Raw genomic sequence first — 16716 nt, 5'->3', positions numbered from 1 at the left:
CCCTATCTCCACCAAAAATATACAAAAATCAACTGGACATGGTGGCGAGGGCCTATAATCCCAGCTACTCGGGAGGCTGAGGTAGGAGAACCGCTTGAACCCGGGTGGAGGTTGCGGCAATCTGAGATCGTGCCACTGCACTCCAGCCTGGGCAACAGAGTGAGACTCTGACTCAAAAAACAAAAACAAAAAAGAAAAAGAAAAGAAAAAGAAAACATGCACAGTTCCACAACTTATAAAATAAATTAAATTCATAATTAGAAAGTTACCCAGCCAGGGCCAGGGCGGTGGCTCACGCCTGTAATCCCAGCACTCTGGGAGGCCGAGGCAGGCAGATCACTAGGTCAGGAGATCGAGACCATCCTGGAGAACATGGTGAAACCCTGTCTCTACTAAAAATACAAAACAATTAGCCAGGCGTGGTGGTGGGTGCCTGTAGTCCCAGCTACAGGCTTAGGCAGGAGAATGGCGTGAACCCAGGAGGTGGAGCTTGCAGTGAGCGGATATTGCACCACTGCACTCCAGCCTCGGGGACAAAGTTAGACTCCGTCTCAAAAAAAGGAAGTTTCCCGGCCAGGTGCAGTGGCTCACACCTGTAATCCCAGCACTTTGGGAGGCCAAGATGTGCAGATCGCCTGAGGTCGGGAGTTCGAAACCAGCCTGACCAACATAGAAAAACTCCGTCTCTGCTAAAAAATTAGCCAGGCATGGTGGTGCGTACCTGTAATCCCAGCTACTTGGGAGACTGAGGCAGGAGAATTGCTTGAACTTGGGAGGTGGAGGTTGCAGTGAGCCGAGATCGTACCATTGCATTCCAGCATGGGCACCAAAAGCGAGACCCCATCTCAAAAAAAAAAAGAAAGTTTCCCACAAAGAAAACTCCAAGTTCAAGTGGTTTTACCAGTTAATGATAAAAATTGTTTGGCAAACTAGATAAAGGAACTTCTTTAATGTGATGAAGAGTATCAACAACAACAGAATTCTAAAGCAGACATCATGCTTAACGGCGAAATATTCAACACAAAAAACAGATAATCCAGGGTAAAAATGGGTAAAAGACTTAGGCACTTCACAAAACAAGACAGCCAAATAGCCAATCAACAGGCAAAGTTGCTCAACCTCATTGATAATCAGGAAAATGTAGATTTAAATCACAAAGAGGCCAGGTGCAGTGGCTCATGTCTGTAATCCCAGCAGTTTGGGAGGCCAAGGCAGGTAGATTGCTTGAAGTCAGAAGTTCGAGACCAGCCTGGCCAATATGGTGAAACCTCATCTCTACTAAAAATACAAAAATGAGCCAGGCGTGGTGGCGGGTGACTGTGGTCCCAGCTACTCCAGAGGCTGAGGCAGGAGAATCCCTTGAATCAAGGAGACGGAGGTGGCAGTGAGCCGAGATTGCACTACTGCACTCCAGCCTGGGCATCAAAGTGAGACTCCATCTCAAAAAAAAAAAAAAAAAATCACAGAGATCCTACTATACACCCAGATGACTAAAACCCAAGGGACTAACACCACACATGCCAGCCTGTGCCTCCTGCTGTTGCTGCAAGACCCGGGTGCACCACAGGGGAAGCTGGTCTAGCAACACCCTCCTCCTCAGGTTCAGGAGCTGCAGCCCCCAGCTGAGCCATGCCACATCTCAGCAGACATGCGCAGCACCTCACGTACATGGAAACCGAGGGACATCCCAGACTGCTCATGCTGGAGGATGCACAGCAGCCTCAGAGGACAAGGAGCTAAGTGTTCAACAGGACAGCGGGTAAACTGCAGGGGTCAATTCACACAGCCGATTCCATGAAGCACCAAATGTGAATTTATAACAGCTGCACACAAAACAAAAGAACGTGTGCTGCAGGTCCATCTGCATAAAACTCAAAACAGGAAGCTGAACAGCAGGCTTTAGCGTGCACACCAGGTGGTAGGTCCACGAAGCACCAGCCACGCTTCCCCAGTGGGGGCCATGGGACCCCTGGGTGCCTCTCCTCCACCCACGTGGTATTGGGTGCTTGCTCACACAATGGGAACAGGGAACTGTGTTTCTCTACAGACGGGACAGTTCTCAATTAACAAGAAGGTTGACAGAGAAGCCAAGTTGGTTTTCACCTCTGAATTTATAAACTGACCAAATACCTTGCATTCTACAAGTAAGCTAATAATTAAATAACCAAGACAAAACCCACCCTGACTTCTGCTCCCCCACAAACAGACTTACCCTGCTTAGCCTGGAGACAGCCAGAGACACGGAGGTTTTAAACTCCTCTGGGTTCTTCTGTGCTAAAGTGGTGATCAGACTTGTGGCTGCAGTTACCACACCCTGAAAGAAAACATATACACAACAGACAGTCAAAACAACTGAAGCTAGCCACTTGTGTTAACTCATCTTCCAAACAAAACCTTAAACCAACCAGCAGCACACTGGCAGCCCACAGCTACTCTGGCCTCAGGCCTACCCCGAGAAACCTACAATGTTCTCCAAGATGGCACACGTAGGTTTTCTCCTTCCAGCTTATCCTCAAAGACTGGGAAGTTCCGTCATGCTCAGCCCAGATCCCTGCCAACGTCAAAGGGCCAGAGGGCCATATCCACCATGCAGGTCAAGCATGTGGGCTGCACACGCCACCTGGCCTGCTGTCCTCTCCTGGCCTGGCCTCCATCGTCATCTGCACTTGCTGCCTCTGGTTTAATCACTCATGTTCATTGCAGAGGGAGACACGACCCTCAGACTGATTTGAATCTTTACAACCCAGAAATGAGACTGTAGAAAAGAGCAACTGGAGAAGTCCTTTTCCATTCTCCTTTTTGGAAAGTGGCCCTGGCAGTCACTGGACCACCACAGACTGGATGAGGCCACCAGGCCCAGCACGTCTTCCCTCCCCGCTCCTCCTGGCCTCAGTGAGAACGGATTCGGGTCCCAGGGCACAAGTGGTCCTCCCCAAGCACCGGGCAGCCCGTCACCGCTCCAGGACACAGCACCGGGCAGCCCGTCACCGCTCCAGGACACAGCACCGGGCAGCCCGTTACCGCTCCAGGACACAGCACCGGACAGTCTGTTACCGCTCCAGGACAGCCACCAGGGATTTAGTCACTCAGATCTCTTGAAAAAAGACTTCAATTACGTAAAGACATTCTCCCATAAATTTTTTGTAAAAATATAAAATAAATGATACCAATTCACTCTGAAAATGTAAACAGTGAGCTCAGGAAATGTCTACTTGTGCCGGGCGCAGTGGCTCACACTAATCCCAGCACTCTGTGACGCCAAGGCGGGCGGACGCCCTGAGGTCAGGAGTTCGAGACCAGCCTGACCAACATGGTGAAACCCCGTCTCTACTAAAAACACAAAAATTAGCCGGGCTTGGTGGCGCTCGCCTGTAATCCCAGCTACTCAGCAAGCTGAGGCAGGAGAATCACCTGAACCCGGGAGGCGGAGCTTGCAGTGAGCTGAGATCGCGCCACTGCACTCTAGCCTGGGCGATGAGCGAGACTCTGTCTCAAAGAAAATGTCGCCGGGCACGGTGGCTCAAGCCTGTAATCCCAGCACTTTGGGAGGCCGAGACCGGCGGATCACGAGGTCAGGAGATCGAGACCATCCTGGCTGACACGGTGAAACCCCGTCTCTACTAAAAAAATACAAAAAACTAGCCGGGCGAGGTGGCGGGCGCCTGTAGTCCCAGCTACTTGGGAGGCTGAGGCAGGAGAATGGCGTGAAGCCGGGAGGCAGAGCTTGCAGTGAGCTGAGATCCGGCCACCGCACTCCAGTCTGGGCGACAGAGCAAGACTCTGTCTCAAAAAAAGAAAATGTCAAGTCCGGGTGCAGTGAGGCTCACACCTGTAATCCCAGCACTTTGGGAGGCCGAGGCGGGTGGATCACGAGGTCAGGAGATGGAGACCATCCTGGCTAACATGGTGAAACACTGTCTCTATAAAAATACAAAAAATTAGCCCGGCGAGGTGGCGGGCGCCTGTAGTCCCAGCTACTCGGGGGGGTGAGGCAGGAGAATGGCGTGAACCCGGGAGGCAGAGCTTGCAGTGAGCTGAGATCACGCCACTGCACTCCAGCCTGGGCGACAGAGCGAGACTCTGTCTGAAAGAAAATGTCTACTCGAATGACTGATGCAGTCCCCCCACCGCTCGCCCTGCACCACGGCTCCTGAGCCTGGCTGGGGTACAGCTACTACAGCACGGCACTCTCCCCAGAGACCTGCTATGCCTGTGACCTTGGCAAGGAAAATGTGAAAGCTATAAGAAAGAAATGGCTCTGATTGGTCTTCTTCCTGTATTTCTCGGTGAGCAAAGTGCTAACAGATTTTGCCAAATCCAATAAAGAACTTGTAAGAAACTGCAGGTCTGTATATGTAACTTCCATGAGGGCAGAGTCATTCCCCACGGGACTCCTGAATGTTCAGGGTGTGTTCCCCCAGGGAACACGCATCTAGAATGCGCCTGTGACAGGCTGACAGGCACTCATGGGCACTGAGCTCAGCCTCTCACTTAGGATGTCCTCCCCCTGCACTGAGACTGCAAGAGGCCTCTCAAGCACACTCAGGCACGCGACACGTGGCCCCACCCCTGTGGCAGCAGCTGGCGCCGCGGCGACCTCAGTGTCTCCTCAGTGGCCTCCAGCCCTTGGCCCGGCCCCCCAACCCTTCTCTCCATGGTGTCTGCTGTCCTCGTCCACTCCAACCTGTCTGCTCCATCAGGCCACCCTCAGGCTACAAGACCCAAGGCTCAGCATGGTGCCCATGCAGCACTCAGGCCACATCACCACCCTCCCCACCATGCCCAAGGTCTGGGTGCACGCCTGACCGCCGACCTTCTGACCCTCACCCACCTGGTCCTGCGCATGCCTCCTGCCCCACTCAAGATCTCCCTGAAGGATACATGGGGGAGCTCACTAACTCTAGTGAGCAAATGACACCTTTCTTGGGGGCTTATGACTTGAGACCAGAGAAGCCAAGCCTCAGGCCTTCACTGTCAGAGGTGGAAGGCGCTCGACAAAAACCATGGCCACACAAAAGACAGCCTGCCGGGGGGGTGGGCGCACAAGCTGGGAGAGGTAAGATGGGAAAGTGCTGGTCAGCAGGGAGCCCACCCTGGGGTTGGCTGTGGCACCCCTTCAGGAAGAGTTTCTGTTGCCTTTAACCAAGAATATGCTGACTCAAGCGCCTGGTGAAATACAGCCACATGCATAAAAATACAAAAAGCAAACCAAGTAGCTGGGGTCACAGAATCATACAGCATCCAAGGAGAGGTGCCCTCGTGGCCACCTGAGGCAAGGCCCTGCCACCCTGAAAAGCACTCAGGGTGACCCTACGGCCGCATGGCCGCAGAAACTTCCCTCCAAGGCAGGAGCAATGACAGCAGCCCCGGCCAGTCCCACGGAGCGTGCCCAGATCCTGTCTGCAGAAGGCCCGGGGGAAAGCAGGCAGCCCCGGCCGCTCAGCAGCCCAGTGCCCGGCTGCCATGTGGAGCAGGAGCCCAGGGCCTGCCTCCCTAACCAGGCCCTGCCGACTCACGGCTCCCACACAGCTGCTTCACCTGCACACTCTCGGACGCCCAAGGCCCCAGCACGCCCACTCTGGGTACAGGCCTGGGGCTGTGAGAGGACACTTCCTCTTTCTGAGCTTCAGCCTCCTTGACTGCAAAGCTGGAAAATCCCACGACCTCCCAGGGTACACAGGATGGTGGACGACAGCCTCCAGCAGCGCCGTCTGAAAGGTTCCCCCGCCAGGATGGGGCTCACGGCAACGCGGGAAAGTTTTCTCGGCCCTCGATCCTGGGTCCTTGTGAACGCGTGACCGGCCCACACGCCTCCCCACACAGCAGGAAATGTTTCCACTCCTGCCAACTCTGACCCTCTTACTCATACAGCAGAGTTCAGGCAGGACAAGCCCACTCTGCCCACATCCACCCCTGCTGGATGCGGTGGACAGCCCTGTGACCCCCAAGCCCCTGGGGCTCACACGCTGGCGCAGCCCCTCCCCTACACCTGCCTCTCACGGCACCTGAATACACATCACCAAATCGCTGCAAACCTCCACCCCGGTCTATGCCTATACCATGGGGATGACCGCTGTGCCTGGCCCGTGGAGTAGGCATGTGGATTAGTGAGACTGCACATGGGAGCCTAGATGAGGGCACAGGCAGCCGGGACGCCAGGCAGGAGCTTCCCGTACTAGACAGGTGTTTCCAGGAAACACGTGTCTCAGTTGTGGGTGTCTGCAGAGCCTCCGTGCTACAAGGGCTTCAGCCAGTGCCTGGCCACAGGATGAGCAGAGGTGGAGTCTTACTCATCCAGCCCCAGGAAGGGCCGCCATGGCCTCGGCACTCACAGCCACAGTAGCCCCTGCGAGAGCCTCTCCTGGGCATCCCGAGAAGGCGCACCATGGTGTCTTCGCAACGGCCATCCCAAAGGTCACCTGGGGAGTGGGGAGAACCGAAGCCAAGGGCACTTACCAAGTGCTGGTCATTGAGCAGGTGCACCACTCGGGACGTCCAGTCGCCCATGGGGACAAGATCAGGGGACGTCCTGTACAGGCGCAGCAAGCACAGGGCCGCGCTCTGCTTCACGCTGTCCATGGTATCTCTGAAAGACAGACGTCAGAGTCACTCCCAACGGGCTGAGCACAGCACAGAGCTGCACGGAGCACCCCCCAGAGCCAGCAGGAGATGCGGGGGTGGGGCTGGCACAGGGGCCAGGACAGCACTCAGGACCGCCTGCCAAGGGCCACCTAGGGGGCAGCAGCAGCGTTCTCAGCACACATGGGCCCTGCTCCAAAGGTCTCCCTGCCAACCTTCTCACCACCAAAACCACCAGCCGACCACATGCAGCTCATGTTGCTCATTCGTTGTTTGAACAATAGCTCTCTTGTTATTGTTACAACTTAATCCACAATCACAACAGAAGTGTGTGGAGGGCCCTGCACCGCCATGGAGCTCCACATCTGCTTGGTGATCTTCCCCTGCCCCACACCTACCCTCACCCCACCACGCCCCACCCTGAACAGTGGGCTGGGCCGCCCGTGCCCTCAGCCCCAGAGCAAAGGGCTTCGGGTCCCTGCAGACATGGTGGGAAGGGAGCCAGCCATGGGCTCTTCTGCTCTGCTGCCAACACACTTGTTCAGGCCACAGCCGTGTTCCATGCTCTGCTTATCCCCCTTCGCCCTCCTGCCACCAGACGCTGCTAAGCAGCTGGGAAGGCAACAGGGAGCCTGGGGTGGATGCTGTGGAGACACAGCTGAAAAAGGGCCAGTCTCTTCTCCAAGCACTTAACAGAATCAGCTGGATCCACTGCTCCACATGAAAGAAAAGTGGGGCCGGGCGCGGTGGCTCAAGCCTGTAATCCCAGCACTTTGGGAGGCCGAGACGGGCGGATCACGAGGTCAGGAGATCGAGACCATCCTGGCTAACACGGTGAAACCCTGGCTCTACTAAAAAGATACAAAAAATTAGCCGGGCGAGGTGGCGGGCGCCTGTAGTCCCAGCTACTCGGGAGGCTGAGGCAGGAGGATGGTGTGAACCCGGGAGGCGGAGCTTGCAGTGAGCTGAGATCCGGCCACTGCACTCCAGCCTGGGCGACACAGCCAGACTCCATCTCAAAAAAAAAAAAAAAAAAAGAAAGAAAAGTGGGTAGAGACAACCTGTACCATTTACCTTCTGGCTTTTTTATTCCTAAATCTCCCCCATACTATTCCAAAGAAAAATTACTTTGAGTAAAAAACTCCCCTTCTGGGTGCAAACAGCCCCTGAAAGGAGAAGTAGGCATTGTGTCCCTCTTCCGGCTCACCCCATCCTCACAAGATCAGCCCAGAGCAGGAACCGCACACACACCCTGCTGTGCGTCCACGTGGATGTGTGGTCGAGGCCACTTCAGGGGTGTGTACCAGGCGCCAGCAGGGCTGTCCTTGCCAGGCAGCCTCAGGACCCCATGACTCGGCCCCTAGCAGTCCTTCAACAGAGAGGAACCAACCAGGTTCCATGCTTGTGGCTACGAATGCCGACACAGGAGGGCGCCGCCCAGCATGCCACGCTCCTCAGAGCAGGAGGATCCGCAAGGGCTGGCATCGGCTCACACAAGGGGGACGGGGGCCCCACCACTACTCTCCGGCGTCGGCTCACACGAGGGAGACCGAGGACCCCACCACTACTCTCCAGTGTTGGCTCACATGAGGGAAACCAAGGACCCCACGGCTACTCTGCACCTCCATGGTGGTTCTCTTTCCATCAACTCCATCCATCCCAGCAGAGACACCACCCCCATTCTTCTGCCTTGGCTGCTGCCCCCATCCCTACCTCTGGCCCTAGGAATGACCTGACCTCCTCAGCACCCACTCTGTCCTTCCATTTCTAGGTGACACACACACCAGGAGTCCTCCAACCACAGCACCTCCTTCCTGAGCATGGTTTTTTTTGTTTTTGTTTTTGTTTTTGAGACAGAACCTCACTCTTTCACCAGGCTGGAATACAGCAGAGCACTCTCAGCTCACTGCAACCTCCGCCTCCCAGGTTCAAGTGATTCTCCTGCACTCAGCCTCCCAAATAGCTGGGACTACAGGAGGGTGCCACCACGCCCAGTTAATTTTTATATTTTTAGTAGAGATGGAGGTTTCACCATGTTGGCCAAGATGGTCTCGAACTCCTGACCTCAGGTGATCTGCCCGTCTCGGCCTCCCAAAGTGCTGGGATTACAGGCGTGAGCCACCACGCCCAGGTTTTTTTTTCTTTTTTTTTTTTTTCTTTTGAGACAGAGTCTTACTCTGTTGCCCAGGCTGGCGTGCAGTGGCGCGATCTCAGCTCATTGCAGCCTCCGCCTCCTAGGTTCAAGCAATTCTCCTGCCTCAGCCTTCTGAGTAGCTGGGACTACAAGAGAGCACCACCACGCCCAGCTAATTTTTGTAGTTTTAGTAGAGACGGGGTTTCACCATGTTGCCCAGGCTGGTCTCAAAACTCCTGACCTCAGGACCACCCACCTCGGCCTTCCAAAGTGCTGGGATGACAGGCGTGAGCCACCGTGCCCAGCCTGAGCAGGTTACTTTGAGTCATCCACTACTTAGATGGATTTCAACAACTGGCCCTTTTCTTCAAGGAAGGTACCATGGGTACCATGCTACCTGAGCTCTCTGAGGTAGGAGAACCCTGCCTGTGACCTTCATCCCCATGGGCCCACTCAGGCACCACAACATGGGCCACCTGCTCCCTTCTGGCTGCAAACGCAATGCACTGGCCCCTGGAGACCCCTCCTCGCCCTGGCTCCTCTCTGCTCTGTCCCTGGCTCCTGCAGCAGGTGCTCGGTTCAGGAAATGCCCTACTTCATCAATCTGCACGCGCTTCAGGGGTGGCCCTGTCTTGCATTCCACTCACGCACAGACACCCACCAAGCACCTACTAGGGACCTGGTACTGTTCAAGATGCTGGGTATACAGCGGCCACCGCAGTGGACAAAAACCTCAGAGCCCAGGAAGGAAAAAACAGGCAAGCAACAACCCTGGGGGGAGGAGGAGAGGGAAGGCCGGGGGGCCGTGGCCCTGAGGCAGAATCCACTGGACCTTCTGGCTGACTCCGATCCCCAGCCCACCCTCCGTCTCCTGCACCAGCGTCCTCTGGTTATTCAAGCCGCCTTCCTTCCATCTTGGACACCCTGTTTTCAGGGCACCCACCACGTGTCTGCTACCTGTGACTGAATGGCCTGAGGAGCAACGGTGCCTTCAGGCCCTGCACCTGCTCCCCCGGTTCTCCGGTTCTGCTCCTGTCCATCCTACTGCGGGGTTACCCATCTCTGAGCTCTTGTGCTTCTGAATAGCTGTCTTCTCAGGACTGTGCTGCGGTCTCCCTGCCAGGCGGGCTCCTCCTTGCCTCACGGCTGACAAGAGGCTGCCTCATTCTCTATTGTGGGACATCCTCCTTGCCTTGCAGCTGACAGAAGGCTGCTTCATTCTCTGTTAGGGGGCGTCCTGTGTGGTGTGGGGTGCAGCACCCTGGTCTCTACCCACTCTAACAACCGAAGACATGGCCCAGTGCCCTCACAAAGCCAATGTGGCCCAGCTAAGATGCCGGGTCTAGGCCTGTTTCTCTCATGCCTTCCCACCACCTTCTCTCCGGTTCTCACTGTGTAGTCTGCGTGGATGTCCACCCACTCTCCTGTGGTCTGAGGCCCAGCTCAGCTGGGTGGCACCATGTGGGCAGGGCGTCAGTTTCCCAACTCCACAGGGTATCCTGGAACACGCCGGTGGGGGCCCTGCCTGTGGCACATACCCCAGGGCTGCTTTAAGCTCTTCCAGAGCTGGTGACTCAGCCCCACAAGGCTTCTCTCCAAATTAACGAGGGACGGAAAAGATGGCCAAGGGCACTTCGCTGTGGTGCTCGGCTTCTCCGCATGAAGCCCTTTGGAAAGGGCGCGAGGAGGAACTGCCCCGAGATGCGTCGTTCTACCCGGTGACCTGTGGGGCTGAAGCCTCTCCTTGGTTTGGCCAGCAGGGTTTGGGCATTCTTCTTTGATTTGTTTTGAATCTCAGTGGTACTGGAGAGGGAAAATCTGACTGCACTTTACTTGAAATCTAAACTTGTAATTCTCTTTTTGTTTTGGAGACAGGATCTCGCTCTGTTGCCCAGGCTGGAGAGCAGTGGCATGAACACAGCTCACTGTAGCCTTGACCTCCTGGGCTCAAGCAATCCTCCTGCCTCAGCCTACCAAGTAGCTGGGACGACAGGAGCACACCACCACACCTGGCTAATTTTTTTTTTTTTTTTTTTTTTTTTGAGATGGAGTCTCGCTCTGTCGCCCAGGCTGGAATGCAGTGGCCGGATCTCAGCTCACTGCAAGCTCCGCCTCCCGGGTTTACGCCATTCTCCTGCCTCAGCCTCCTGAGTAGCTGCGACTATAGGCGCCCGCCACCTTGCCCGGCTAGTTTTTTGTATTTTTTAGTAGAGACGGGGTTTCACCGGGTTAGCCAGGATGGTCTCGATCTGCTGACCTCGTGATCCGCCCGTCTCGGCCTCCCAAAGTGCTGGGATTACAGGCTTGAGCCACCGCGCCCGGCCTGGCTAATTTTTTTAAACTGTTTGTAGGGATGGGATCTCCCTATGTTGTCCAAGCTGGTCTTGAACTCCTGAGCTCAAGTGATTCTTCCACCTTGGCCTCCCACAGTGCTGGGATTAGAGGCATGAGCCACCACGCCCAGCCTAAACTTGTAATTCTGGATCCGACCTCAGGCTACATCTCATCTCCCATAAGACGGGGAGAGTAAAACATTTCCTAGGCTAAGCAGCTCCACATTTGATGCATTGGGCATGAAAGCAGCACATCTTCGGCAGGAGCCCGGCACATACCCGGCTACAAGGACCTTAGGGATCTCCCCGGCAAAGGCCTCGGCCATCTCCCGGCTGCCCACGCTGGCGATGCAGTGCAGGGCCAGGCCCATGAAGGTGGGGTTGCGGCTGGCCAGGTCATTCTTGATGGCGTTGTTGATCAGGCGGATCAGCTCACTGTTCGAGTTCACCAACACAGAGATGAAAAGGTAGCCCTGCATTCCAAAAGACAGGAGAAGAGAAACCTCGTGACAATCCAACTCTGCCTGTGGCCCCGAGTCACCCAACCAGCAGTGACACACAGACGCAGAAGCAGCCCCAGCACCACCCATGCACCCAGGGCACTGCTGTGGGAGCTGCAGCTCTCAAGACTCGGCAAACGTCTGTTCCGGTGCAACCGGGATGGCTCCGCTACAATGCTCTCATGCCGCAGCGTTCCTGTGGGGCACATCTGACTAGGATGCCATGAGCCAGACGCCAACAGGAACCGGACCCCCCAGTCCCACTCACTCCACTGTGGGCCACGCATCTGAGTGTTCCGGGCATCACACTATCTTCGACTTAAGATAGGAGGGAACCTTCACTGACAGGCTGATTTTAGCTACAGTGATTTCCAGAAACCCAGCTGCCTGTTCCCTCCCACTCTTTAATCTGCCTGTGTCACAGCCTCACGCCGCCCCGACCCCCCACCCCCACCGACCCAGGGCAAACCCCAGTCCCGTGTCACTGTCACTTCTTCCCAGCCATCCTCACAGGTCACACCCTCCCCACCCAGGGGGAAACAGTGGTTTTCTCCAGACCCAATCCATCACTGACCACCCAGGTAGATGTGCCCAGCCTCCCACAGCTCCCAGGAAGATGCCACCAGGGAGCTCCCGACCTTCCAAACACTACTGCCCCTTCAGCCCTGCTCTCACAGCCCAGGCCACTGCCAGGCACCACCTGCTCTGCTCACCCTGCTCCTCCCGCCCTCAGCCCCCCAGTTAACTTCCCCTCCTTCCAGCCTCAGCTCAACACACCCACCCCCACTCCCTCTCTCAAATCCTTTCAAATTCTATGTCTGTGGAGCCATGTGACACCCATCTCCCCCAGGACAAGGGCAGGGCCCAAGTTCTGGTCCCTGTGCCTCTGTCCTCGAGGCTAATCCCCAATGTCCCCCAACACTACTTGGTGCACCACAGGCACTCCACAAATGCTCGTTGAATAAATACCAAAACTTATCAAAACCCCTGAGACATCTAGAGTCTCTCTTAATTTCTCTAAGTTTAATTTTTTGACAAATGGAAGAAAATGTTACTTTATACCACCAGGGAAAACACAAAAATAATGTGACTACAAGAGACTACACAGCTCAACTTGCAGAGCCCATGAAGGTTTCAAAAGCAGAGTGACAGGACACGTGCATCAGCCCGGCAAGGGCTGGGGAGATGGTGGACCGAACACCCTCCACGGAGTGACAGGACACTGTGCATGGCTGGGGAGATGGTGGGCCGAGCACCCTCCGCACCAAGACCCAGCCATGTGCATCCAGTGCCTACTGCAGAAACAAAGCAGTCCAAGGGGCCACGGGACGGGTCTACTCAGGACAGTGTGTCAACAAGGCACTGTGGCAGGCAGACATCCCTCCTCTGGAGGCCGACCTCATGGGCACAGGGCACCAACCACATCAAACGCTGGGTCACGTGCACCACTCTCCAGACCAACCAGGAAGTCTTGGAACTCGCCGGAAGGGAGGTTTCGAAGAAAGGAGGAAGAGAAGGCATGGCCACCTCATCAGGAGAACAGCATGCAGGAGGAGGAACGCTGTGAGGGCATGGGGCTTCCTGAAGAGCACCCAGATTAGGCGGGAAGGGGGCCCTCGAGGTGTTAGCAGCAGGTGCTAACACGGACTGGACATGCATCTCCATCTGCAGCAGACCCACGTGGCTCATGTCAGCTGTGGGTAGAGAAGGAAGCGGCGACCCCACGTGGGCACGGGGCCTCAGTCCTGCCAGGCACAGGCCGTCCTCCACCGCCTCCACCTGCAGCGATACTCACGATCTGCTTTTCCGTGTATCTGTTTGAACTCAGCAGGTTCACAGCCTCCATGTGTCCAAAGTCAATGTCATGGCCAAGGAGAAAGATGAAGAGCAACTTGCAGACGTACTTTTTTTTACTATAGCCATCAAGAGCCTTGTCACCTACAGAAAAGGTGGGGAAGAGGTTTTATTCCAGGTGGGCAGAGGCAGGGGAGAGGGGAGAGCAGAGGGCAGTGCAGCAGTACAGCAGGCAGAACGGACAGGCCTCCAGCAGAGGGGTGGCCAGGTCCAGGAAGGTGAAGCTGCAGACACTGCTGAGCATGGACAACCTTTCTAACCTCCTGGTACTCATCAGAATCCAAGTTTTTTATTTCCCTTTCAAAAACAGGCACCAGAACACCTGGCAACAAGAGTTCTGCCCTCCCAGGACAACCCTGGGCAGGTGCAGCCCAGCTGGCCCTCACAGGGCCTCACTCCGACCAGCCAAAATCACACAGAGGGCCCTGCTGTGATGGAACTTGCAAACCCTGCCTTCAACCATCAAGCTTGTCTTTGAAATCAGTTTATTTATTTGGGCAGATGAACACAGTCTAAATTATCTGCCAGTTCACAGCCATTCTAGGGCAAATCAGCTAGTCATGAAAACAAGGCCCACACGCGATGGCCCCTAGGGCTTCTGTTTCTCTGCCTCATCCCAGTTTGCCTGAGTCCCTCACAAGGGATCACGGTAGAGCAGGTTCAAAACATGTAACTGGCCGGGCGTGGTGGCTCACGCCTGTAATCCCAGCACTTTGGGAAGCCAAGGCAGGTGGATCACTAGGTCAGGAAATCGAAGACCACGGTGAAACCCCGTCTCTACTAAAAATACAAAAAATTAGCCGGGCGCAGTGGCAGGCACCTGTAGTCCCAGCTACTCAGGAGGCTGAGACAGGAGAATGGCGTGAACCTGGGAGGCGGAGCTTGCCATGAGCCGAGATCGCGCCACTGCACTCCAGCCTGGGCGACAGAGCGAGACTCCGTCTCAAAGAAAAAACAAAAACAAAAACACGTAACTAGCAGAATATAAAATTCCAAAATATAAAACTGACCCTTAAAGGGCCGTTCTGGGCCGGGCGCGGTGGCTCACGCCTGTAATCCCAGCACTTTGGGAGGCCAAGGCGGGCAGATAACCTGAGGTCAGGAGTTCGAGACCAGCCTCAACATGGAGAAACCCCATCCCTAGTAAAAATACAAAATTAGCCGGGCATGGTGGTGCATGCCTGTAATCCCAGATACTCGGGAGGCTGAGGCAGGAGAACTGCTTGAACCTGGGAGGCGAGGGTTGCAGTGAGCCGAGATCACACCATTGTACTCCAGCCTGGGCAACAAGAGCGAAACTCCATCTCAAAAAAAAAAAGAAAAAGAACATTCTGCATTCCTATCCCACCTGAGAGGTAAGGGAGTGCCCCTCGGAGCCAGCCTCCAGCAGGCTGTGGAGGCGAGCGGGAAAGGTGGCCTTGAGGCCAGGTCTCACGGAGACTCTGCTGCCACAGCGTGAAGGAATGCAGACTGGGAAGATAGCCCAGCCACACCAGCTGCTCTGGCCCCCTTCTTGTGAAGGGCTGGGGCGCTTACACCTCCATGGACAACCTCTCAGGCTGTATAGAATACAGACCAGCCACTTTCCTGGGGAACGGTGCATCGCCCATCAGCCAGTCAGCTGGACGCTGGACTCCGAGGAGCTCATGAGAAGCCCGTTCCTTGTCAGTAGCAAATTAACATCATTTAACAGACCAGACGATATAAATAAAAGCAGACCCAACCCGGTTCCAGCCTCCCGTCCATGAAGTTCGTTCCTCCCTCCCCTGCCCTGACCCACTTACCTGCTTGCTATGCCCAAGGGGTCCCAGCAGACACGTTCTCCGTGCCCTGTTTGTGCAGGAGAGCACACACAGCTGAGCACGGGCTTCGCAGCAGAGGTCCTCCACTGGCAAGCCCCAGCACCGTGTCTCCTACCCAGCCCAGATTCCATCACCCGCTGGAAGCCGCCTTGGACAACCACAGCCAAAAATACTGCTCGACCTCCTCCTCCCTCCGGAGACTTCCCTGTTACTCACTCAAAGCACCTCTCAAAGGAAAAAATAACTGACAGGGAGGACCAACAGCCCGACTGGGCTGAGTTTTGTGGGACAGGGACGGGGACGGGGACGGAGACAGGGACAGAGGTGGAGACAGGCTCTCTCCCAGAAGAGCTGACCAGGATCTGCTCCTGCAGGACCCCAGACAAAGAGCTGCTCTAGAGCTCCCAGGTGCTGGGAAACTTAGGCCCATCTTTACAAGCTGAGCCCACTGGACAGTGAGGACAATGCAGGATCACCTCTGGGTCCCCCAGGGATGTCAGAGAGCACTCTCCTGGGCACACCACCCGATGCATAAGCATTGTGAGGAGGGGCGACGGAAGTCACCAGCGCGAGGAAAAAGCCACAGTGCTCAGTCCCGCTGCTCACGTGGCAGCACGTGGACTCCTGGCTTAACCCAGGGCCACAGGAAACAAGCAGCAATGCTCACTCCACACCCTCACCCATCTCGGTGGAGCAGGTGAGCCCGCCAGCTCCCCTGACAGGTGCCTACTGTGAAGTTTATCCCTCCTGAAAGGACCCAGACTGATACAGTCTTCAAAATGCTAGTTTCAGTACTGGGCTAGAATTACTTTTTTATTCCAGCAATTTTAAAATGTTGAGTTGAACTTCAATATTCTGAGCTATCAAAGGAGGAGGATAACAGTAATACCTGTCTCCTTGGTTTGTGCAGATCAGAGAGAATGGCTGGGAAACCTCATCCTAAACCATAAAACGATCACGATTAAGTTTGGGCTCCAGTCTGAAAGATGCAGCCACTTGCTTGTCTTGTGGTCTCAGACATATCCCTTAAACTCTCTGAGCCCAACTTCCTCGGCAGGTTATTATAAAAATGAAACAGCGCAGCAGACACAGAGCGTCAGGGGTCTGGGGCAACATAAGGTCACAACACAGGTTCAGAAGCACCATCTTTCACAGATGATAAAATGTGACAAAATGTCTACCTCAGAATGACTGAAACCTGCCTCTTGTTTTGTTTTTTTTTTTTTTTTTTTTTTTTTTTTTGAGACAGTCTCACTCTGTCACCCAGGCTGGAGTGCAGTGGCGCAATCTTGGCTCACTGCAACCTCCGCCTCCCAGGTTCAAGCGATTCTCGTGCCTCTGCCTCCCGAGTGGCTGGGATTACAGGCACGCGCCACCACACCCGGCTAATTTTTGTATTTTTAGTAGAGACAGGGTTTCAACACGTTGGCCAGGCTGGTCTCAAACTCCTAACCTGGTGATCTGCCCACCTCGGCCTCCTAAAGTGCTGGGATTACAGGCATGAGCCACCGCAC

General features: G+C 55.2%; 1 protein-coding gene across 4 annotated transcripts in view; it reads right to left on the bottom strand.

Moving 5' to 3' along the window:
* The window catches only part of AP2A2 (adaptor related protein complex 2 subunit alpha 2), a 94163-nt gene that overhangs the window by 29484 nt on the left and 47963 nt on the right, over positions 1-16716 (bottom strand). For all 4 annotated transcript variants that reach the window (XM_025355973.1, XM_025355970.1, XM_025355972.1 and 1 more), the window contains 4 exons: positions 13342-13484; positions 11326-11519; positions 6457-6586; positions 2213-2314 (listed from right to left, as the gene is read on the bottom strand). In XM_025355973.1, the coding sequence (XP_025211758.1) occupies positions 2213-2314; positions 6457-6586; positions 11326-11519; positions 13342-13484 (569 nt within the window). The remainder of the gene's footprint in view (positions 1-2212; positions 2315-6456; positions 6587-11325; positions 11520-13341; positions 13485-16716) is intronic.

The sequence above is a fragment of the Theropithecus gelada genome, chromosome 14 (assembly GCF_003255815.1).
Source record: "Theropithecus gelada isolate Dixy chromosome 14, Tgel_1.0, whole genome shotgun sequence".
Lineage (NCBI taxonomy): Eukaryota > Metazoa > Chordata > Mammalia > Primates > Cercopithecidae > Theropithecus > Theropithecus gelada.
Note: the sequence above shows the minus strand (reverse complement) of the source record. Positions and strands in the feature narration are given on the sequence as shown.